We start from the raw sequence: 24,046 nt of genomic DNA, 5'->3' as shown, positions 1-24,046 counted from the left end.
ATGTTCAGTAACGCTGTGCATTCACACTTTAAAGTATCCCCATAAAATTGGAAATCAGATTTTTTTTTTAAAAAGTCATGAATGAGAAAATGGACTTTATATATTATTTTTTTTTGCAAATCCATACTTTTTCTGGAGATTTATTTAAAACATCTATTCTTGAAAGAAGATAGCTTTAATGTGCTTCTACCCCCCAAGTAGGCCCAGTGGTTTGGATGGCGCATGAGCCTACTCACGGAATTAAAAATAATAACATCTTTCACCCAAATTAGAGAACTTTACGGATATAAGTGTCTCTCTGAACAGCATCTCTTTAATCGTAACGTAACAGTCAATACATTTAACAGGCAAAGTGCGTAGCTCCAAGACCCCTGACTGTAAACTGTAGATTCTCTACTATACCTTTTAAAACAGTGTGATGAGCATGTCTTACCTTCAACACGTCTGACATTCATTATTTATACAACTCCAAATCTTGTCTACTCAGATGAATTCCATCTCTGGATATCACCCTACTTTTTATTCACCTGCCTGTGAACATTCAGCACGTTGTACTGGGAAGAGAATTCAAACCTCTCAAGAAGGTCAGCCCCTGGGGCAGGCACCTGCCTTTTCTTGCTTATGTTACTCAGAGAAGGCTACTGCTCATTGATTATATAAATAAAGCCAGTGATTAGCTGAACACACCTTTGTGGCCATAGCAGTGGCAAAGAAGGGCTTTAAAGTAGCAGGTGAAGAATCAGGTGGCATGTGAATAAAAGTGAAGGGAGCTTGGTAGAACCTCCTGTGAGCACGATACAGGGTAGTACCCTGTACCTGATTACTGAAGTATACTACGCTAAGCAAGTAAACATGCACAGAGGTCAAAGCACACAGCTCTAGCAATCTGATTTATAGCCTTGCCTTTATTTATGAAGTCCTTTTTGTCTCACTATGTCCTTGAGGTTTTGTTACATTCATTACTTGTACCTGGACTAATTTTAAGATCTCAGTCAAACTCCAGAGGGAGTTGTCACATAAGGTGCTATATAAAAGCGCTTGGTGCAGATACTTATTCTGTATTAGCATTCGGGGTGGAAGGCAGAAAGAGAGAAGCCGGCCCATTTACAGAGGACAAGGTCAGGGCCTTTCCTCGCTTTAAAAAAACCAGGCAGGAGGTTACAGGATACCACAGATAGCAAGTGCCACCCAAGATGCAGTACAGAATACCTAAGGGCACCTATCCTGCCTTCATTTTGATGCCCAGTCAAAACACTTCTATTTGAAAGGGTTATAGCTGCAGTAGCCGACTGTCCTGCACTTCTTAATACTTTAATTATTTTGCTGCAGCTGCATTTATTAGTTACTGAATGCAATCAAATATTTATCGAAGTAAGAGTGTGTGCGTGTATACACACTTGCGCAAATATTCGTTCATGTTACCTATCTTGTAGAGAGAATATTAGAAACATGGGATATAAATATTTTAAATAAATAACATTAAACTCAATGTATATTCAATTCAATGTAAACTCAATTAGCCAATGCTAGTTAGGTGCAGCCAAACCAAGCTGCAGACAATGAAAGTATTTACATTCACATTGCCAATGAGGCGTGTCATGTGTGAAAATGGCCCCAGCTAGGGTAGAAAATTTTCACTTCTAAAACATTTCCATACTTTACCTTCAGGCTTACTATTCACTAAATACCGAAATTCTGCATAAAGTTTTGTTGGTATTTTTAAAACCCTGACAAAATACTCGTCTGCTTGCTTGGCTCCCCCATACTCATGGAACAGATTTTCAGTGAAATTCTATGCAGAATTGCTCTAGTGTAAGCCCATTAAACTAATAAGTTGCAACTAGAGGTGGGCACAAACCAAAATATGAGCCAAAGATCGTAATGAACTGGGCCGTTTTTTGGTTCGCGAATTGGAGGTTTGTCGGAGGGTGTTTCTGATGAACCGTGATGAACAGTGACGATTTTTAGACTGGTTCATTTGGTTTGTTTTTCAGTTCATCTCTGCAGACAGCCTCGCACCGATCAATCAGTTTCCTAGGCAACAGGGGGATGGGCTTTCTGCAGACCTGCTGCTGCCCCATAAGTGACGTATTCACGAACCAAACGAACCGTGAAACAAGACGAACCACGAACCGCCACAATCCACCATTTTTGTGGTTTGTGCCCATCTCTAGTTGAGTCCAGAGTAACTCTGCAAAGGATTGCACTGTTAATGACACAACTGGTTGGCATCAGGCCACATTGGTACAGGTATCATATTGGTATTTTTTAAATATGCAAATTAGTTCTTAAAATTCAGCTGTTACACAATACTTCCTCAACCACTGTGCTTTTACTAGTTTTTATCCTTATGTATTTTTGTTCCCGCTACATCAACTGCATCCAGGCATTTTTAAGTGTTCTCATTTCTATTGCAAGAAAGACAAGTGATCACAGAGTGAAGCTACAGAGTTCCCATATCTTTGTTGCACCACACATCAATATATTCTGCTTTGACAGTTCTCAGCATAAAGGTAGGTATCAGTTTCCAAGTCAGACTGATAACCCATCTGAAACCTTCCATGACTGAAATCCCACTTCTGCCAGGCACTTACCAGTATATTAATTTCTTTACAGTTGGAAAGATCACTGTTGTTCCCTCTGTGACATGACAAGAAGGAATATTCAACATGTTCCAATCTGCGTAGAATTTTAAAGGACCTCACAGGAGAACTTGTCAGAGCACTTTTGGAAGCTTATGCATTAGGCAGAGCCATAATCCACAGCACACTTAGCCAAACGGTCAGCCCCACGTAACATTTGTTTCTGCCTTTGCCAAGTCTGCCATTGACAGGAAGTTCAAACAATTTTTATGCGATCCCACCAACCCCCAATTGAAAGTAGCCTCTTCGAGAACTCTAATTAATTTGCAAAATTGTGAAGAGTTCAGTAGCACCTTTAAGACTAACCAATTTGACCACAGCATAAGCTTTCAAGAACCACAGCTCTCTTTGTTAGCATCTGATGAAGAGAGTTGTGGTTCTCAAAACTTTTGCTACAATAAAACTGAATAGTCTTAAAGGTGCTACTGGACTCTTTACTATTTTGCAACTACAGACTAACACGGTTAACTCCTCTGGATCTAATTAATTTGCTCTCTCATAGTCTTCAAAATGCACTTTAGCAACAATTTTCACAATGATCGAAGACTACATTTCCCCCTCTCTGCATTACCGATCCTTAGCCTGCCTTTGGACTCATCTGTAGTTCTGCATTCCAAGAATTTTTATTTATTTACTTCATTTATATCCTGCCTTTCTCCCCAACGGGGAAGCAGCAGCTTACTTCATTCTCTACAGCTCCATTTAATCCTCACAACAACCTTGTGAGGTAGGTTAGGCAGAACATGTGACTGGCCCAAGATTCTATGGCAGAACGGGGATTTGATTCTAGAACTCCCTGGTTTTAGCCTGACACACTAACCACTCCATCACACTATCTCTCAGGAACTGCTCCTGAGAGCTGGGGCTTCCAGTCCCATGCAAGAAGCTATATAATGACTTTAGAGAAACATGCCTTGCACAGACAGTGTATCATTTCTGTACAAGCAAAAAAAAGAATGTGACTGAATGTCCAATCTGGTCTTCAAAGTACCATGAAGAATCGCAAGATGTTAGGGAATGGGAGATAAACTCTTGAACTCCACCTTCTTAGGACTGGAACGGTCACCTCTTATTTTTTAAAAATTCTTTTTTTTTTTTTTACTCTTTCAGCTGATGCTCAGTCATCATAAGGCCGCAGGGAATGAGACTTCCAAATGAATATTTTTTGGTATACTTAGAAAGCCCTCCAAGTATGCAGAAACCCCGACGTTGTCTGCAGGCAGGCTTGCCTCCAGTGACATGCACTCAGCCATGCCAAGGAAGGCTGCTTAGGACCTGGCAGAATGAGCGGAGACCTCTAATTGACAAGGCAAGTTGGCCTACTCATATCATAACTTAATGACCTGAACCACCCAGCTAGCACTGGTCTGTGATGAGGCCCCTGTCCCTTTCTTTTTTGCCTGCGTAGCAAACAAACAGTTGCAATCTTGGCTTGAAAGGGTCAGTACAAGCCATATAGCCCTATGGACATCTAAGGTGTGAAGGGTCAGGTAGGTGTAGGGAAGAACACTAAGAGTATTTGCTCTTGAGAGCTACGAAACTTAGATACCACTTTGAGAAGGAACTCCAAACTTGGTCTAAGTATCACCTGATCCGGGTGAACCTTAACGAAAGGTGGGTCCATCCTCAAAGCGGCTAATTCACGTACACATCTGGCTGACAATAACAGCCACCAAGAATGCCACCTTACACAACAGTAATTTCAAAGGGCAGGTAGCTAGAGGGTCAAAGGGTCTGGTTATTAATTAGGTAAAACCAAGGTCAGCAGCCATTGTGGACTGACAGGAACCACATCTGAAGTTGTGTCACGTGGAGCCTTGCTAAGGGCATCACAGCAGTGGTTGCTGCTGCCATTAAACCCAGGGCTTTTTTTCAGCTGGAACGCGGTGGAACGGAGTTCCAGAACCTCTTGAAAATGGTCACATGGCTGGTGGCCCCGCCCCCTGATCTCCAGACAGAGGGGAGTTGAGATTGCCCTCTAAAGTCCCCTCTGTCTGGAGATCAGGGGGCGGGGCCACCAGCCATGTGACCATTTTCTCCGCGGGCAACCCACTGAGTTCCACCACCTCTTTTCCCAGAAAAAAAGCCCTGATTAAACCTAATAGCATGTGAATGTTTAACACATTGGAATCGACGTTTTGAGACGGAGCGCAACAGAGACTGTATCTTCCTTGTCCTACCTGGAGGAAGAAAGGCCCTGTTCTGCAAGGCATCATGGGCTGCCCCTATGAATTGAACCTTTCTGGAGGGGACCAGGTTGGGCTCATGGACATTAAGCCTGTCCTATCACAAACTCTTAGTATCAATGCTATGTGGTTGTGTGGGGCATCGCTGGACTTTGCTGAAAGCAGCCAATTGTCCAGGTACGGATAAATTGAGCATACTCAAGAAAGCAACCACCACTGCAATGCATTTAGTGAAAACCCTCGGAGCTGGGGCTAATCCAAACGGTACTGGTACTGGAACATTGGCCCTCCAAACTGAAAACTCAAATATTTCCTGTGGGACTGATGGGTGGAGATATGGAAGGAAGCATCCTTCAAATTGAGGACCGCAACCGTTGGATCCAGGGGACAAGGGTTGGAGGACCATGGGAAGAGTGACTATTCTGAACTTCCGCACTTTAATAGGTTTGTTCAGTACTCTTAAGGTCTAGAATGGGTCTAACCCTCCCCACCACACCTTTCTTGTCCACTAGAAAAAACCTTGAATAGAATCCAAACTTGGGTTCAGATTTGGGAACCTGCTGAACTGCCTCTTTATTGAGAAAAACCTGAAGTTTGGATGCTTGGTTGGGTGATGCGTTGCTTATGGATTTGCCAAGGAGAGAGAGACCCAAGGAACAATCAAAACTCACTAGTATAGCCAAACTGGACTATTTCAACCACCCAAGCATCCGTGGTGATGGCTCTCCAGCCCTGAAGGAAGCGAGTTAGTCTGTTGCCAAACACCACTGGGGTGTTAACTTCTAGTCAGAACGTCTGTTTCTGGTTTGAGCATTGTTCTTGGGAACAGGGACTTGGGAACTCTGCCTTGATTTATGTGAAGTTTTCCTCCTCTGGCATTGGCGTTGCATCCCAAGGAAGGAGTAGTGTTGAGGTTACTGCTGTTGGTGAGGTTGGTATCTGAACTGGCAGCCTCTATAATAATGTTGATGCATGCTGAAAATTTTGTTTCCTGAGTGTTGAAAAGGTGGGCAAAACTCCGTAGGACTTGGCAGTCAGACAATCCTTTATTTTGGGGGACAAATACTTATCTGTCTTTTGAGAGAACAGGGCTTGGCCCTCAACCGGCATATCCTCCACTTTATTGGCAGTGTGGTGGAGCAGAGCCAGGCATGTCTACTAATCGCTACAAAGACGCCAAGGCTCTTCTAGAGGAGTTCGCTACATTCTGCCCCACACTGCTCTGCTATTTCAGGGGTTCAGCCTTCCGTTGGGAGGAGTGTTTCAACTTTGACCTCACCCTTTTCTTGGGTGGTTTGGAAGCCTCCCACACAAACCCATCTAATTCCTGGATCTCTCATGAGTCAGATCCAACCGCAAGCCCAATGGCGTTGGGTTGAAGACAGAGCTCTCGACAATGACTTAGAAGGGTCTCTAGACCTGGAGCATCGTCGGATCCCGGGTTGAAGCTGTTGGATCCGATGTCCCTGAGGTGTTTGGATCCAAGGTGCACGCCCGCATCAGATCAGATTGGTCTGTGAGCTCCGCCAAGGCAGAGAACTACACTGCTAGGTTGTTGTTGGAGAATTCTCTCCCAAAGAGCCACCTTTCAGCATGAGCTTTAGGTGTGAAAACTGGGCAACGTTTTCAAGCGCCCACACTGTGTCCTTCTCCCAAGCAAATAAGGCAAAGGGAGAGACCATCCATCTTGCTGAACTGCACGCACTTCCTGAATAATGCTTTTTCGGCCATGACAGGCTTACAGTTTTCTTCCTTTTCTTCCCCTCTCACACAAGCAGCGCCGATTGCATGGTAGGCCACGAAGAGAAGAGCTTGCTGCCAATGTTCATCTCTGACTGATAGTGAGAGAGAAACTGAGGGTGGAGGCGCTGTGGGAAACAGCCACGCATGCACTCTGGGAGGGGTACGTGCCTCTTCTATATATTTAAAGCTACAGAACCTTAACGTGAAGAAGTTCTTCTTGAATAGCTCATATCCATCCACTACTGTATTCCAGTCATGGAAATCATCCCACCAAGTCTCTGTAATGCCTACCAAGTCATATCTTTCTATCTGCATCCACTTCAACAGAAGTAAAATGGCTGGTTTAAGCAGCTTTGTTGTTGTTTCATTGCCCACAATAAGTAATTTTGGGGTGGCTGGATGTCTGTTTGCATGCACAAGAACCACGGGCAAGTCCCCCCCCCCGCAAGAGTAACCGCCATCCTATGCAGAGTTCCTGCAGTTTAAGTCCATTGAAAACTGATGGGTTTAGACTGGAGTAACTTTGCACAGGGTCACACAGTTAGCATGGCAATGTCAAATATCACATAAAAATATTTAACAGTATGACAGTATTTTAAAGTGATTTTTGAAGATATTGGTTAAGATCAAAGTATCTAAATGAGACTTCTGGAGTTCCCCCTTCAAAAGCTGAGGTGCCCCATAAAATACCCTCTGATCTCAGGAACTTTGGTAGGCACTTCCAAGACAACAGAAAATGAGGGGAGGAAACGCCTTCCTATGAGCACGGGAGCACTTGTGCATCCCTAAGATGCTCTCTGGATGCAGTCAAGTGACTATGCTCTACAGGGCTTTTTTTCTGGGAAAAGAGGTGGTGGAACTCAGTGGGTTGCCCTTGGAGAAAATGGTCACATGGCTGGTGGCCCCGCCCCCTGATCTCCAGACAGCGGGGAGTTGAGATTGCCCTACGCGCCGCTCAGCAGTGCAGAGGGCAATCTCAACTCCCCTCTGTTTGGAGATCAGGGGGCGAGGCCACCAGCCATGTGACCATTTTCAAGAGGTCCCGGAACGCTGTTCCACCGTGTTCCTGCTGAAAAAAAGCCCTGATGCTCTACAGTAAACACTTCTTGTTGATGGTGGTGTTTTCCTGATTGAAGCCATTTCTATTAGACTTGCACGGACACAATTCTAACTTGTGGACACCACTTGCTGCTTCAGAGAGTGATGGCGAGATGATTAATCAACTCAAACTGCTTGTGCCATCCTGAAGTGCTAAAATGCATGCATGAATGATATAATCTGAAATGCTGGAGATGGTGACCTCTCCTACGTCTAACAAATAATACTTCATATGGTAAAGAGGTAAAGGTAGTCTCCTGTGCAAGCACCGAGTCATTACTGACCCATAGGGGGACGTCACATCATGATGTTTTCTTGGCAGACTTTTTGATACAGGGTGGTTTGCCATTGCCTTCCCCAGTCATCTACACTTTACCCTTAGGAAAGTGGGTATTCATTTTACCGACCTCGGAAGGATGGAAGGCTGAGTCAACCTTGAGTCGGCTACCTGAACCCGGCTTCCGCCGGGATCGAACTCAGGTCATGATCAGAGCTTGGGCTGCAGTACTGCAGCTTACCACTCTGCGCCACGGGGTGTTAAAAATAGGATCAAGAAAGCAAGAAAAATATCTAAGAGTATCCTTATGTTTCATTGTTATAACCTCATTTGTCCTTGACCAAATAAAGAGCAGCTCTAAGGTAATTTTAATCTAGCAAGAATGTTTACTATTTCTTACAGATTTTAGTAGACGTATTAAATATGAATTGTTATAGGAATTTATTAAATTATTTATCAAAGTAGGGATCACGCTTATGATAGGGTTTCATGTTATATTGTGATATATTTTGCATTTTACACGTATTTTTAAAAATTAAAGAAAACAAAGAATGTCGTGTCAGCCTGGGAAAGCGCTATCTGATTTTCAAACACAATTTATTAAAAAGTACAATAGTTGGTTGATTGGATTTGCTGGGCCAGGCACTCCCTTTTCTTGAAAAGCTGAATGAATATCAAGGATGACGAGCTAGACCGGGACTGCATTCGCGCAATTATAAAAATTGCACCGCTTAAAAATCTGTTTCTTAAGAATCAAACAAGTGGGTGGTTTACTGGAAAATAAGTGATACATATTTGGAATGAAATTTAACCTACTTCAATTTCTGTGCTGTGCTAGTACCAGTTAGAAGCCCTTTCCAAGAACCCGAAGGGGCAAAAGGTTAATTGTAGAGCATGCTCCTTTCATGCAGAAGTCCGTTTCAATTCCTAGTATCTCCAGTCATAAGAATTTCACAGGACACCTATCAGCTAGGACTGCTAAGATCTGGCCAGCTTTTCATTCCGGCTTCTGCTTTTAAAAGCCCCAAACTCCATTCTAAGGAGTCAAAACTAGTCAGTTGGATGAGTATTCAGAATAGCACACACTGCAAATCTAAAGAAGTACGTGGGAAGTCCCCCACCTCTCTCACTGAGGCGGCCTTCCCAGAAGGTGTTTTGCGTAGTGGCATTCTGTCGGCCCCTAAGGCAACCTCATGGCACACCCTCCTGGAATCCCCCAATTTTAATGCTAACCTGCTATCTTGGTGCCAAACAGAGATGTCGCTGCATAGCTCAGGCTGCAGGGCATCCGTCATGCCTTCCCAGCTTTGACTCTTTCCCAAGTCCCTCCTGCCTCTTGTTCAACGAGGGGCACTCTTTTTACTGTCAGCTGTTCCCTGTTAAAAAGGCAGTACTAAGGAAATCCAGTTTGGTACTTCCTTTGATGGTCTTCTGAAATGGATTGAATAGCTTTGCTTCTGGCCAACATGTGCTCAAACACTCTTGGAGGCAGTTTTCCTTCTATGGAAGGCAGGTTAAACTTATGCAGCTCCCCAGGTTTGCACCTTGCCTCTTTACAACTAGATCCAGTTGGTTAGAACAGGATTGGGGAGACCGGGTTTCAAGCCTCATTCAGCCATGACGCTCACTGGCAATGCAATCCTTACTCAGCCTCTCCCACAGTGTTGCTGCAAGGATAAAATGCAGCAGGGTATAGGAGAACCATATAAGCTGCCCTGGAAGGATAAAATGGCAGCATATATATATAGAGAGAGGCAACATCATAGAATCTGTAGTTGAGTTTGTAGACGGGGTCCGAAATACCTCTATGTTTCAGCAAGCTGGCAACCTGTGAATCACCAGGGGAGGGTTAAAACTAGGAAATCTCCCCTCCCTCCAAACCTCTTCCCCTGTAGGATACTAAAAGTTCCTCAACAGCTTGCGCAGGCAAACATTTCACCAGTTACTCTGGAGGGCCAGCAACAGGGTATAGAGGCGTCGGCTACCCCTTATGTTGCTTTCTAGCACCGGGATTCAGAGGTTGACTGCCTCTGAACGTGGAAGCTCCCTTTAGTCACCATAACTAGTAGCCACAAAGAGACCCTCTCCTTCATGAATCTGTCTAAGCCCCTTTTAAAGCTTTCTGCCTGTGGCCATCACTGCATCCCTCTAGCAGTGAATTCCACATTTTAATCACTCACTGTGTAAAGAAGTATTTCCTTTTGTTTGTCCTTATTCCACTGCCCATCAACTTCAAGGGATGACCTCGAGTTCTAGTGTTTTGGGATACAGGGCCAGATTAACCGATGGCCGGGCCCCTAGGCTTTCAGGTATTTTGGGCCCCCTCCAGCACTATCTGAGGGACCGTCTCTCACCATATGAGCCCCGGAGGACTCTCCGCTCTGGCGGAAAACATCTTTTAAGTGTCCCTGGCCCTAGGGAGGCCCGCCTGGCGTCGACCAGGGCCAGGGCCTTTTCAGTCCTGGCCCCGACCTGGTGGAATGCTCTGTCTTGCGAGACAAGGGCCCGGCAAGATTTGCTTGCATTTCGCCGGGCCTGTAAGACAGAGCTATTCCGCCAGGCATATGGCTAACGCCGGGCAGTGCCCGCCCCCCCGTGAAGGGGGGGTTAAACCATCACCCCTATGCAAACAGAGGCATGTATGAACCACTATGCAGCATGAATTGTTATATTTAATGTTTTTAAATGTTTTTAAATGTATTATTTAATGTTTTTAAACATGTTTGTATTTGTTATCCGCCCTGAGCCTGCGAAAGCGGGGAGGGCGGAATATAAATATAATAAATTAAATTAAATTAAATTCAATCTTACACCCCACTACAGCTGATAGCCTGACCCTGGTACGGTAGGCACTAGACCGCAGTACACAGAATCACAGAGTTGGAAGGGGCCATACAGACCTTCTAGTCCAACCCCCTGCCTAATGCAGAATGAGCCTAAAGCATCTCTGACAAGTATTCATCCAGCCTCTTCTTGAAAACTGCCAGTACAGAGCCCTCTGACCATTTTGAGGGTCTCCTGAAGAATTCTATTCACAATTTTTAATATATTTTTATTGTGCAAGTAGAACTCTTCAAGAAAGCACATTTTGGGGGTAAAATGGTTCAATACTGTAATATTTTGAAATGAATAATTTTTTTATTTTTTATTAAGAATCTATTAATTTATGGATAATTGTTTTAATGTAAGACACAATGTATTTCACTTCAATAAGGAAGCAGTTAATTATATTATTAATAGAGGTTATAGAAGAGAATCAATTAACTGTAATTCATGTGGGGGATGGTGTGCCTCAGCAAAAAAACTGCCCGGCCCCTAGTCCCTGCAGGGCCCCTAGGCTTCGGCCTAGTCCAGCATTATGTATAACACGGCCCTGCTGGGAGAGGGAGAAAAAGTACTCTCCGTCTACTCTCTGAATAATTTTATAAACCTCTATCATGTCCCCCCACTTAGTTGTCTCTTTTCTTAAATGAAAAGTCCCAGACTCTTCAACCTTCCCTGACAGGAGAGGTGCTCCAGCCCCTCAGCCATCTCAATTGCCCTCTTCTGTGCCTTCCCCACCTCTGCGATGTTCTTCTTGAGATATGGTGGTCACAGAAGGAAGCGCTAAGAAAGGAAGGCAGGATGCCCCCCTCTCCAGCGGCTCCATTGTTGGCACTTTGATGGCTTAGGAAGCAGCAGTGCCGTGCCCACCCAGCCATGGCAGCTCTGGGTGTGAAGAGAGGAAAGCCAGCCACATCAGCAGAAGAGCTACGCAAGGGAGAGGCGCAGCAGTGGTCAAGGCAGATGGGCAAACACAGCTGGGCCTCCGAATTTTTGCATCTGGTTCTGCCAGGCACCAGGGCTGCCCCTGCAGCCTAGTGTTTGTGGCTCTTCTCTCAGTATCCCTTCCGCACAACTCCCAGACACAGGAGGGGGAGTCTGGCTGCAGCATTTGCCTTGATGGGGCTGTGGGAGGAAGTTCCATCAGTGGCCAATCCCAAGGGGATTAATGGAAATATGGACTGGGGGGGGCGCTGCCCTTCCTGGAACTCCCACCAGTGCCGGCTGTGTTCACAGCTGTCTCTTCAGTGTAGGAGTTCAATCATAGGGGGGGTTTTGTACCCTGTGTTCAGCAGGGCCAGTGTGAGTCCTGGCTCCATGGCAACTTTGTCCAGCTTTATGAAGTGGAAACAGTCAGTGACTGAAGTACGTACAAAAGAATAAATAGATTTTGCATAAAGAGCAGTCGACTTGAGGAACCCACTGGCACAGGAGGAAGGGATGGCCACCAGTTTAGCAGGCTTTAAAAGGTGATCAGGCAAATCAATGAAAAGCCTGGGCCGACCCTGTCGTACGAGTTGCCAGGTCCAGCTTGGGAAATTCCTGGAGATCTGGGGCTGGTGCCTGGAGAGGGCAGAGTCTGTTGATGGAGCCATTTCTTCCAGGAAAATGGACTTCTTTAGTCCAGAGATGATTTGTAATCTCAAGGAGAACTCCGGGCCCCACCCGAAGATTGGCAATTCTACCCCGTCCTATGTGGTTTTTTAAGCACCTTCTCAGTAGAATGAAATGCTCCTCGGCCCACCTCCATCTATCAACACAGTTGAGGTGAGGTTCTATATGAAATTCAAGAGAATTTTTGAAACATGCCACTTTGTTTAAAACAGGACCATTTTCTACACAGCATCTAAGCCGTAATATTCTAGTTTCATACTGATCACCATGAACCTGAAGGAGGTACCATTTTGTGGCACGCTTTCCTATTTAAGGGTTTTTAAAAAAGGTATTTACACTGCACTTCAGCCTGAGAAGAAATCCATTGTTTACTTAGAAAGAATCAGGGGGTGGGACGTAGGAAGGGGGCAGTGGAGGTGGGCATCAACCGAGTGGTACCGCAGCAACTTACCAAGGCTTATCCCTCGATGCTTTTGAAGGAAAGACCATGTGTTGTCTGCTAGTGGAGGTAAGTAGATTGTCTTTGGGCGTTTTAAATGGCTTTGAGTTGTTGCTGACAGAGTTATGGCCGCCGATACAGGATTTCGGTTTCATCTGTAGTAGTGATGCCCGGGAATTGCAGGGTGGAGATGCTGGAGACGGGGAAGGCTTACACATTGAACCGTGTCGTCGTTCTACAGCATGGAGGGGGGGAAAGTAACAAAAAAGTCACTAAATAGACAAAATAAAGGCACCTAGATAAGGGGGGGGGGAGAAAGAAACCAAAGCAATAGAGAAAGCAGACTCTACATTGTACTGATTTGCTGTAAATTAAATACAGATATTATACCAAATGACAGTGCAAAAAAGCCAGAGCGTGCAAGCGCTTCTTTTGAGCTTCACTCTCTGTGTTAGGGCAATGACCAAGAAGTGCACCCAAGTACTGCTCATCTAATACAGGAACCCAGTCCTGGGGCACATATATGGCTGTCCTTCTTGGCCTGGTATTACCATCAGAACCCAAAATCATGCTGGCTTGCTGGCCCAGGCTGTCAGGATCGCTTGGTCAAGATGTAAGCTATATGGGCTGCCAGACAAATCCTCCGTTATGTTCCAGAACATGCAAACCTTCCTTCTGGGCATTCAGCTCAGATAGATAGAGCAACTGTGTTCTGTTTTACAAACACTTGGGAGAAAAGCTAAGTTTCTTTGACCAATACACTGTTTCAAACCAGGCCTTGTTCGCAGACTTGAATTTCCCAATCCCCAAATCACTAGACTACCATAGGTAAGTTTAATGCCCCATAAAGAAGCAACCGAAGCCATACAGACAAGTTTTGCAATTAGTATGGAAACGGCCACTGGGTGCTACGGTCTATGTCAGCTTACAGCTCGGCTTATACTGAGGTTTTCTCCATGCTCCATTCCCCAGACACAGAGCAGAAATCAAACAGCGGCCTCACATAGGCAAACCAGCTTTAAGGTTCTCCACCTCCTATCACTAGTAACATATGCAAGAAAATGGACTGTGATCAAAAAGTTACACTGTGACCTCCATTTTCAACCTTCATACTTGCTTATGATTCAACATACACAGTTATGGTTTAAAAATTCTCACTGGCGATGACCAGAATATCCAGCTGTCTTAAACCAAGTCAAACCACTGGTCCAAATACCTCACCACTGTCTACTACTTTGATTGGCAACAGCACTTCAGAACCTCAGAGAAAGCCATTTCCTAACACGTGGTACCCCAGAGCCTTTAAAGTGGAGCTGCCAGGGAGTGAACACGGGGCCATCTACATGTGAACCACGTGCTTCAACCCCTTTCCCCTCTTCATTGGGGCTTAAAGACCAGCAAGCAGCAGCCCACCTGACAGCACAAGTCACACAGAGCCACCAAGGCCGATATTCAGACTGTCCATATTGGTTTCCCTCTGACTAGAGGATAACAAACTATGATAAACCTAGAAAAGAACAAGACTGCAGTAGCACCTATAAGACTAACAAAATTTGTGGCAGGGTATGATGAGCTTTCGTGAGTCACAGCTCAATCTGAAGAAGTGAACTGTGACTCACAAAAGCTCATCTTGATCTATGATAACCCTAGATGCTTACAGAGGCCAATACTTTTTAAATGACTATACAATTGCAATTAATACACAGAGATGTTCCACCAGCTGTATGGTTGAGGCTGGTCTTGTGTCCATCTGGTGATGAAGAGGGCTGTGGTTCTCGAAAAAGCTTATGCTACAATAAAGGTGGTTAGTCTTAAAGGTGCTACTGGACTCTTTACTATTTGGCGACTACAGACTAACACTGCTAACTTCTCTGGATCTATAACCATAGGAAAGATGGGAGTAACATGAGCTGTCAGTTCTTACTAGAGTGCTTCAAAGGAAAGAAAAAGATAATCAGATCTACTAAACTAAAGGAGGAGAAGCAAAGAAAACCAATTTTAAAAATCCAAGGTTGTCAATCTGAGCCATGCCTTGAAGAAATAAGCATATCTGGTTACTTTTAAGACCATGGTGGGAATACCAGAGGTTGAATATTCAGTGCTATTATCTCGAGCGAACAAACTACTCCTTACAATATTTTTGTTATTCCTGTTTATTTGAAAGACTGCCTCCTCTGTACTTATTTAACCTGCCAGTTTGAAAATCACCTTCCCAAGTCTTGTTATCCAGGCTCCCACCTTAAGATGAGACATAAACGGAAAAACCACAGACAGAGCCTCTTCTGTGGTGGCACCAGGGTGCAAGCACTCCTTGCACCCTGGACTTATAACTAAGCGATTCCATCTTCTCTAGGTTTTAACAATCTGTTTCTATCCCAGGGCCTATTTTATGGCTATCATTTCAAGCTGCTGAATATAATTTTATGCTGTTTTGATAGTCTGTGTTAACGTTCATATTTCTTACGTTGTTGTTTTTTCCTTGGTGCAGCACCTCAATCAGGTCTCTGGAGTACAGGCGTATATTTTCTAAACAATGATGAAATAATGCCCTCCTGTGTGTCACAGCTTGCCTGCACTCAACTTTTAACTCTTCAACCTACCCAAGCTATGCTACGAGTGTCACATATTATGAGAAGAAACGAAAAGGTGAGAGTTAACAGTCCCAGCTCATTACTGTCATTTGATCTTTTTCATAGCTTTAGGCACCAGTTCACACTTGCCCATATAAAACAAAGTTAACCCCTGGAATGAGCTGAGAAGCTGGCTTTTGTTCATGGTATTATCACACAAACAAATCTGACAGGCCACGTCACACTGTGAGGTCATCACATTCATGATATCATCTGGGATCACACACTCAAAAAAACTTTTCACATTTATTTTTTAAAAAAGTGCCACAACAGCAGCGTATCAGGGAACAATTTGGTATAAACAAGCATAAAATGTGTGTGAAAGAACGGAAAGTACTTGATGATAAGATGTTTTTAGCAGACCCTTTCTGAACCCCCTCTCTCCATGCAAAAGACTGTCTATAAAATGAAATAGTAAAGAGTCCAGTAGCACCTTTAAGACTAACCAACTTTATTGTAGCATAAGCTTTTGAGAGCCACAGCTCTCTTCGTCAGACTGCATTCTTTACTATTTTGCAACTAGAGACTAACACAGCTAACTCCTCTGGATCTATAAAATAAAACAGGCAAAAATAGGAAAAAATACTAAAATTAATAAGGGACAAAGAACAATGTATTTTTAAAAATGAAAGTTAAAAGTAAACATAAATCAAGCAGAAAAGTAAAACAGAAGCAATGCTTAACCCACATTCCATTAAATGTGGCAAGTGTTTTAAAAAGTTCTATTCTTTTTTCACTTCAAACGGTCTCTTATACACAAACTGCCAACTTTCTCTTAAGCGAGCTGATAGGGGCAAAGTGTAAAATACTTAAGTCAAAACAGAAAAATGGCCTACTTAGCCATCCTAGCTTAAAGCATTTTCAAACCAGAGGCTCCTCAAGTCAACATGCAAGTTCATCTACAGTAGTCATAACAAATGTGTGACGTACTTTTAAAACCACAGACTGGAATTTCACAGGCTGCTCTACTTCTTACTCACAGATAAACGGACGAGTAACTGATTCCGCGCTCTCTAGACTCCAAAGTACTTTAGCCTTACTGATACTCGTCTCTCCAACTCGGCAACTTTGTAGACCTTAGTAAATAATGACTCACACTTCCAGTTCAAAATACTTAAAAATTCAACGGAATGCCAAGCATACTTAAAGAGGGGAGAAAGGCTCTTATCCAGGAGCCAGAGAACAGGAGTCCCTGTGAGATTAATGTACAAGCAAGGGGGGGGGTTGCAACAAGTGACAGTAAACACCTTGTTAAGCACTTTCACTTTCTCCAGAACAACACGCAGCATTGCCCCAGCATACTTCACATCCTGTAAATCAGATTTTAAAAGAACTGAAGGGACCAACAAAGTCTGCCAAACGAAGTACAATAAGTTCCAAGAGTAGTAGAAAAGACTGTAAAGAAACTTGTATAACCTGAGAGAGCTGGACACATCAAAGATTCGAGCTTGCTTGGAAAAGCTTGCGAACGATCTTCAAACTGTATCCACCACAACTGTATTTGCATTGTTGTAAAGGAAATAGAAGTTTTGCTGTGTTTCTTCTCGCGCAAGCTGACAAAGGAAGTGAACCGCCAGCCTGAAGAAGAGTGCTGATGTTTCTGATAAAAAAAAGGCAGCTTAGGAAACTTGCTAACTCGAGTGACATCACTGGAAAACTATGAGATGTTGAAATAACGACCATGTCGCACTTCCATGTGTTAGCAACACACAAGCAGAGCCTTGCCTTCCAAACAGAAAAGGCTAAAATTCTTTTCCTCTGCCAAAGGGAAATCAGGAAGACGCACGCTATGCAAAACATCTTGCAAGAAGAAATATGAGCTGAAAGAATTTACAGGGGTGTTCAATCGGCCAAATTAATCCAATTCTAAAACTACTGTAAATCACATGCAGGGCTGAAACGTGGAACAGTTCATACAATTCGACATTCTGAAAGGGTTGGGGATGGGGCAGACTACTGATCCAGCAAACAGCAGATCTGTGCTGACATCCACTGTATTGACAATGGTCCGTCTGTCTGTCTCTCTCTCTCTACACACACACACACACACCACAGGTTTCACTCTACCAGTTGCACAGTTGGACATTAACAAAAATGAATTGGCTCTTAATGCACAGTTAATACTTTTTCTGTAAAAAAAAAAAAAGGTGTTTATGAAGAATATATTCTCCATGCCAGGGCTTTTTTTCTGGGAAAAGAGGTAGTGGAACTCAGTGGTTTTCCCTCGGAGAAAATGGTCACATGGCTGGTGGCCCCACCCCGATCTCCAGACAGAGCGGAGTTGAGATTGACCTCCGCGCCTCTTAGGAGGGCAATCTCAACTCCCCTCTGTCTGGAGATCAGGGGGTGGGGCCACCAGCCATGTGACCATTTTCAAGAGGTTCCGGAACTCCGTTCCCCCGCGTTCCCCCTGAAAAAAGGCCCTGCTCCATGCAATAATAGACCCAGAAAGAGAGTCACAAAAATGACTTTTGTAGATGACAAACGCAGGGGGTCACCAAGGTGAAGGTGACAGCCTGTCTCTAAGGCCTTGCTGCAGATGCAATGCCAAACCAAGCGCTCACACACTCACTGCCCTTTCACGCTCCAATTCCCTACATTACCTCTACTGTTGCACCCTACAGATTTCAAGCAGAGCAAACTATGGTTCGAACTGAAGAGAAAATAAACTGGTTGTATCACACTGTGGGGAAAGTAAAGTATGTGTGAGAAAAAATATTCTGCTCACACGGTTAGGTGCCATGTTGATCAAAGTGTCTGTGCTCACACATACCTTGTTTTAAAAGCATTCCTGGCCTTTCCTCTAAAGACAGTATACACATGCGTGCGCGCACACACACACCCAGGGACCCCTGCATTGTGACGACAACCCTTTGATGGAAGCTAGAATGAGAGGTACCAACCGGCTCAAAAACTAAACAGAAGTCTTGCGGCATCTTAGTGGCTAATAATTTTTTATTCTAACTTAAGCTTCCATGGGTGACAGCTGACTCAAAGTCACACAGTAAGCTTTGTGCCCCTGTTGGTCTTAGACAAATTCCCACTGAAATGGCTTCAGCACACAGGCTGTCAAGAGCGTGCACTGTTGTTAAGAATCTGACGTCATGGAAAGACCCTAAACTCAATGGGTAGAAAGTTCTCAACCTTGAGGCTCTCCAGTTAAGAGGAGGCAATCTCTTCTAGAGACCTGGGAGAGCTGCTTCCAGCGCAAAGGTAGTGAACCAATAATATGACTTGATAAAAAGTGAATTCATGTTTTCATATGTATGCACAGCAAGCAGGGCAGCTGTTGGTAGGTCTTTTCACCCACTAATTGAAGAACATGTGCAGTGTATAAAGTTTGACAATACGGGAAAAGAAACTCATCTCTTAAGTGGTAGTAATAGTAGTAATAAAGTTTATATATGGCCATTGACCATTACAAGTAAAGACATATTTACAGCCTCGAATATATAATTGCTAATATAACATCCATCTCCAAGAATCCTCATTCAAGCTCAAAAGTTACATATCATTTAATTGACGCCTTTCTTAAAGCTGCATTTGTTCTGATTTTCCTAGTGGCTAAAGAGTAATATCCTGTAAGAGACCTAAGAGTCCACACATATAGTAATTTGTCAGAATCGGGGAGGAGGGCGGAATATAAAGTCTCTAATATCTTAGACAAATTTGTTTCTGGGCTTCAAGTATCAAAACATAACCAGAAGGTTTTCTACTGAACTTCCGCATATACCAACGTGTTGTTCCTGCAGTATTTTTAAGTATTGTCCAGTAAGTAGCCGTGTTGGCATGATCTGCAAGCACAGCAAGATGAACGCCGTTCTAATGTTATATATGCTGTTATATCCACTAAAATAAGAAGCTCTAAAATGGTATTTTTAAAAAGTTTTGTACCATGGAGCAAACTTTGACTGGATGATTAGCGAATTGTCAATCAAAGTATCCCCTTTATTCATTTCCCATTAAATGGCACCAGAGAGTTGTTTTTTCATTGTATGCATGAACACGGTTGTTGGTTAAGCTGCTAAACCAGGGGTCCCCAATATTTAACTAGCACCTCTTCCGGTGCTAGTTAAATGTTTTTTGTAAGTAGATGGGCCCAGTGGGTATTCTGTCCAGCATGGCTTCTGATTGGCCACTGGAGATCTGACTGGCTGTACACATTTTTAAAAACTGCTTCGGCAGCATCTGCCACCACAGTACAATGATCTTTTCTGTGTGACTGAAGGTAACCTACATGTATGGAAGAATTCTTTTTACGAATACATTGATTTTAAAAAGTATCCTAATAATCAGAGCTTCTCGGGGCTTTTTTTCAGCGGGAACGCAGTGGAACGGAGTTCCGGAACCTCTTGAAAATGGTCATGTGGCTGGTGGCCCCGTCCCCCGATCTCCAGGCAGAGGGGAGTTTAGATTGCCCTCTGTGCCGCTCAGCGGCGCGGAGGGCAATCTCAACTCCCCTCTGTCTGGAGATCAGGGGGCGGGGCCACCAGCCACGTGACCATTTTCTCCGAGGGCAACCCACTGAGTTCCACCACCTCTTTTCCCAGGAAAAAAGCCCTGGAGCTTCTGCCTGAAATGTTGAAAAGTTACTATCAGATTTTTACACAATCTCACTCCTTGATATTTTGAATTGGCTCTACCTCCAGGGGCAGCTATTTTGAGGTCACATCCACTATCATTTGCCAGAATTTCAAAGGTGCCCACGTGCTGAAAAAGGTTGGAGACCCCTGTGGTAAACAATACATTCACGTAACTGTATACTGGCTGTGCTTTCAAAATATAAAGCACTATAAAATATTAGGGTTAATTCTCTTCAGTGGAAACCCTCAATTTCACTGTCATTCTTCACAATATTACTTGTTAGTTCCACATCAGATTTACACCATCACTTCTAACATATGAGACATAAATCAAAATGTTAGCATTGGTTTTGTTAGCATTGGTTTGGTTTTGACTGACAACCTATCAGGTGAATTCGTAACTTAATTTTTTTTTAAATTCAGATTGTCTCCCTTTATTATTTTATTTTCTCCCCTCTCATGTTTACAAACCGATAAAACACACAGGTAGTCTTTCACATAGTTCCTAGGGATAATCAGCTGAAAAAATTAATTACAACTTTGAAACTGCCACATTTGCCTGATATTGTATTGGAAACAGCATCTATTCATTTTTATTCATTTTGTGAAACAAACACTTATAAATTTTTTTCTATAGGAAGTAAACCAGTGGAAAATTTTCCACCTCACATCTTTGCATATAACAACCTTAAACATCATGTTTACCATATTTACTATATTAAATTCAATGTGGAGCTGTGGGCACGGCAGCTGTAGATCAACTGGGTAGATTGGTTGAGTTATAAGATAAGGCAACATTGTTCAAATGCATGTTACGTACTACCAAATTTCTAAGGTTAATACATTTTCCAGAAAGTACTTTTGCTTAAATGTGAACATACGGAAACTAAGCTCAACGCTACAAGACCGCTGCTTTCTCAGAAGTACTGGATTCAGCAAGCAGTCATGTTCTAGAACATAAGAAGTCTTGTGGGCAAAACTGCCACTCTGAAGTCCAAACCTGCCTTGAGAGAAATATTTATTTACTTTGAGAAATGTTAAAAAACAATTCGCTTCCATGCAATAGGACAAGGAGACCATTCTCGAGTGCACAGGCTGAGGTGGGGAAATATCCATCCGTGATCATCCCAGATGCTCCCTGGTTTAAGTGGCATGAAAATACTGTTAATGCTTCGCTGAATGTTACTAGCCATGCAAACAGTTTCAAGCTGCTGTACAAGTGGTATCGTACACTGGTTAAGCTAGCCCAGTTTTCCAAGACCAATTCTATATTTATCATCTGTTAAGAGATGCAAGAAAGGAGTCCACTTTTTAAAAATGTGTTTTAAATAACAACAACATTCAATTTATATACCGCCTTTGAGGACAACTTAACGCCCACTCAGAGTGGTTTACAAAGTATGTCATTATTATCCCCACAACAATCACCCTGTGAGGTGGGTGGGGCTGGGAGAGCTCCAGAGAGCCATGACTAGCCCAAGGTCACCCAGCTGGCTTCAAGTGGAAGAGTGGGGAATCAAACCCGGCTCTCCAGATTAGAGTCCCCCGCTCTAAACCACTACACCAAACTGGCTCTCCAGTTTTAATAACATTTATTTTTTTAAAGTACCTTATTCCAATTTTGGTCAAACTATCAGCTTGTGCAGAAATTTTGAAGAAAGTTTGCTGGAGTTTCTGAGATTATGGGGGTTCGTCTCAATAAGGACTTAGCGCCTGCATTCATTGGTATTATTCCTAGAGTGCTAGAAAGCACAGGGTTGGATCCAAAGCAAATTTTCCAGTGTCAGAATGAAACTTTATGGCCTCCTTTGCTCCTCTCCACAATATATTGCTCCTGGAGCAGCAGGGGACCCCAAGAAAATAAATAATCAGAGGAAATTGTCCATTTAGTCTGGCTCCGACCCAGGGTTTAGTGCTAAACATGCTGACAGCAGCAAGATTGTACAATCTTCAAAATCAAACAAGTTTGCTGGTTGTGCAAGAATGAGGATTGGTTTGTGATGCTGATGAACAAACGTTCTATGTATAAAAACACCTGGGAGGGAAAGGTCTAAAAACTTGACACGTTTTTACACCAGAGGCCAACATTTATTGCTATATACTGGAACAACAACAACAAAGTTAATCTAGAGAAAGCAGTATTACAATTAGGGCTGGTCGCTTCGGGTTTCGCTTCGGGTAGTTACCCGAAGTGACCCGCTTTGTGTAGCTTCGGAACTTCCCGAAGCGGGGCCAGCAAGATGGCCCCGCTTCGGAAATACCGAAGCTAAGCAACCCGAAGTGATTCGTATTGCTTCGGGTCGCTTCGGAGCGGCTGCTCGAGCGCCGGTTTAAAAAAAAAAAAAAAAAGCACGGGAAGCTTTTACTTGCTGCTGCTGATCTCTATTGCCGGCCGCTTGCAATTGGCAATGGAGATCAGCAGCAGCAAGCAAAAGCTTCCTGTGCTAAAAAAAAAAAGGCAATGTTTTGAAGCCTATTCAAGGCTTCCAGTTCCGGCTTTGGAGAGGGGAGGGGGAGGAGTAGTGAGTGACTCACTCTAACCTCCTCCTTCCCCCTCCCCTCCCTGAAAAAGTGGCGGGAGCTTTTGCTTGCTGCTGCTGATCTCAATTGCCAATTGCAAGCAGCAAGCAAACCTGCACATTTGGAGGGATTCTTTGCACTGTTTGCAGACTTTGCAATGAGTGTAAGGGGGAGGAGGGGTTAGGAGTGGCCAATCCTGCAGTAGCATTCTCCTTCCAGCCCAGCCAATGGGGATTCTCTGGCAGGAGAGTGCCTTTTTTAAAATGCTGCAGTGCAGGGCTATAAACTGGAGGCTTCCCTTTAGGAATCTTCCAATTTACCCTGACATTGAGAGAGCGGCTTGCCTGGACAGAAATTGGAAGAGGAGGACCCTGCTGTGGAGTGCTGCTGACTGGCCCTGCATCTCACTGGTAAGCGAGTCTCACTGACTCACAAGATTCTTTGATCTTAGGGGGAGGGGGTGGTTGGGGGGCAATGGGTTTGGGAAAGGATTTGTTTTAAGTTTGCATTTTATTTTTTAAATTTAACTGTGGCTTCCTAGGGGCAGACTCATGCCAAGCCCTGGTGTGTGCCAAGGCTTTGGCCTAGGTGGTGGTGGTGGGGGGTTAACTTGAAGCTGGCCCACTGCTGCTCTGTTTAAAGTTTTTTTTTTTACTGTGCCTGCCTTTCATTTCTACAGTGGGTGGCTTCCCTGGTGTGTGCCAAGGCTTTGGCCTAGTTTTTTACTCTGGCTTCCACACTTTGGGACAGAGGGGTTAGAATTTAGAAGTAGTTTTTAAAGAGTTAATATACTTATTTAATAACCAGTTTCCATTCTGCTCTTTCCTAGAGACTGAGAGACTCCCGCTGCTGCTGTGGCTGGTCGAGCATCTCGTCTCTGCAGTCTTGCTGTGGAGGAAGACTTCCCCCGTTGAATTCCTGCCTGTCGCCTGACCATCGCTGGACTGCAGGAGTGGTGAGCAAGTCAGTGACTCACAGGGTTTTCTCATGGGGGGGGTTGTCTTGGTGGGTGTGGTGAGGGGGGAGGGGAGGATAAGGGGCTTGACTGGGTGGGAGTGAATTTCTTTAAAAAAATTAATTTTTTTCTAATTTTTTTCAGAATTTTTTCTTGATTCATTTTTACTGTTGTTGGTTGGGGGAGGGGGTTGGTACCTGTTTAAAGGATTTTAAGTTTTCTTGGGGGGGATTGTCTTGGTGGGTGTGGGGAGCGGAGGGGAGGATAGGGGCTTGACTGAGTGGGAGTGAATTTTTTTAAAAAATTTAATTTTTTTTCTACAGTGTGTGTGTGTGTGTGTGTGTGTGTGTGTGTGTGGTTGGAGGGGGGGAGTTTTTCCTGATGTGTCTGTGTGTGTGTGTCTGCCCTCGGTGTTGTGTTCTTGCTGTGTAACTTGAAACACAACAGGAAATAAAGATTTTTTGCATGTAACTGTGTTTTTCACATTCTCTGGTGTGTAGTGAGTTGTGTTCCTTTGGGGTGGGGTGGGGCGGCTG

At 43.9% G+C, this 24,046-nt stretch overlaps 1 protein-coding gene across 3 annotated transcripts in view; it reads right to left on the bottom strand.

Moving 5' to 3' along the window:
• The window catches only part of ATXN7L1 (ataxin 7 like 1), a 92,650-nt gene that overhangs the window by 26,197 nt on the left and 42,407 nt on the right, over nt 1-24,046 (bottom strand). Inside the window, exons 1-2 of one of the 3 annotated variants that reach the window (XM_054989114.1) lie at nt 16,869-17,001; nt 12,835-13,057 (exon numbers count right to left, since the gene is read on the bottom strand). In XM_054989114.1, the coding sequence (XP_054845089.1) occupies nt 12,835-13,057; nt 16,869-16,959 (314 nt within the window). In that variant the 5' untranslated portion in view covers nt 16,960-17,001. Of the gene's footprint in view, nt 1-12,834; nt 13,058-16,432; nt 16,507-16,868; nt 17,002-24,046 lie in introns of those variants that run through there. The other 2 variants (XM_054989115.1, XM_054989116.1) reach the window with 2 other exon arrangements.

The sequence above is a fragment of the Eublepharis macularius genome, chromosome 9 (assembly GCF_028583425.1).
Source record: "Eublepharis macularius isolate TG4126 chromosome 9, MPM_Emac_v1.0, whole genome shotgun sequence".
NCBI lineage: Eukaryota > Metazoa > Chordata > Lepidosauria > Squamata > Eublepharidae > Eublepharis > Eublepharis macularius.
This window is presented reverse-complemented; position numbering and strand designations above follow the sequence as displayed.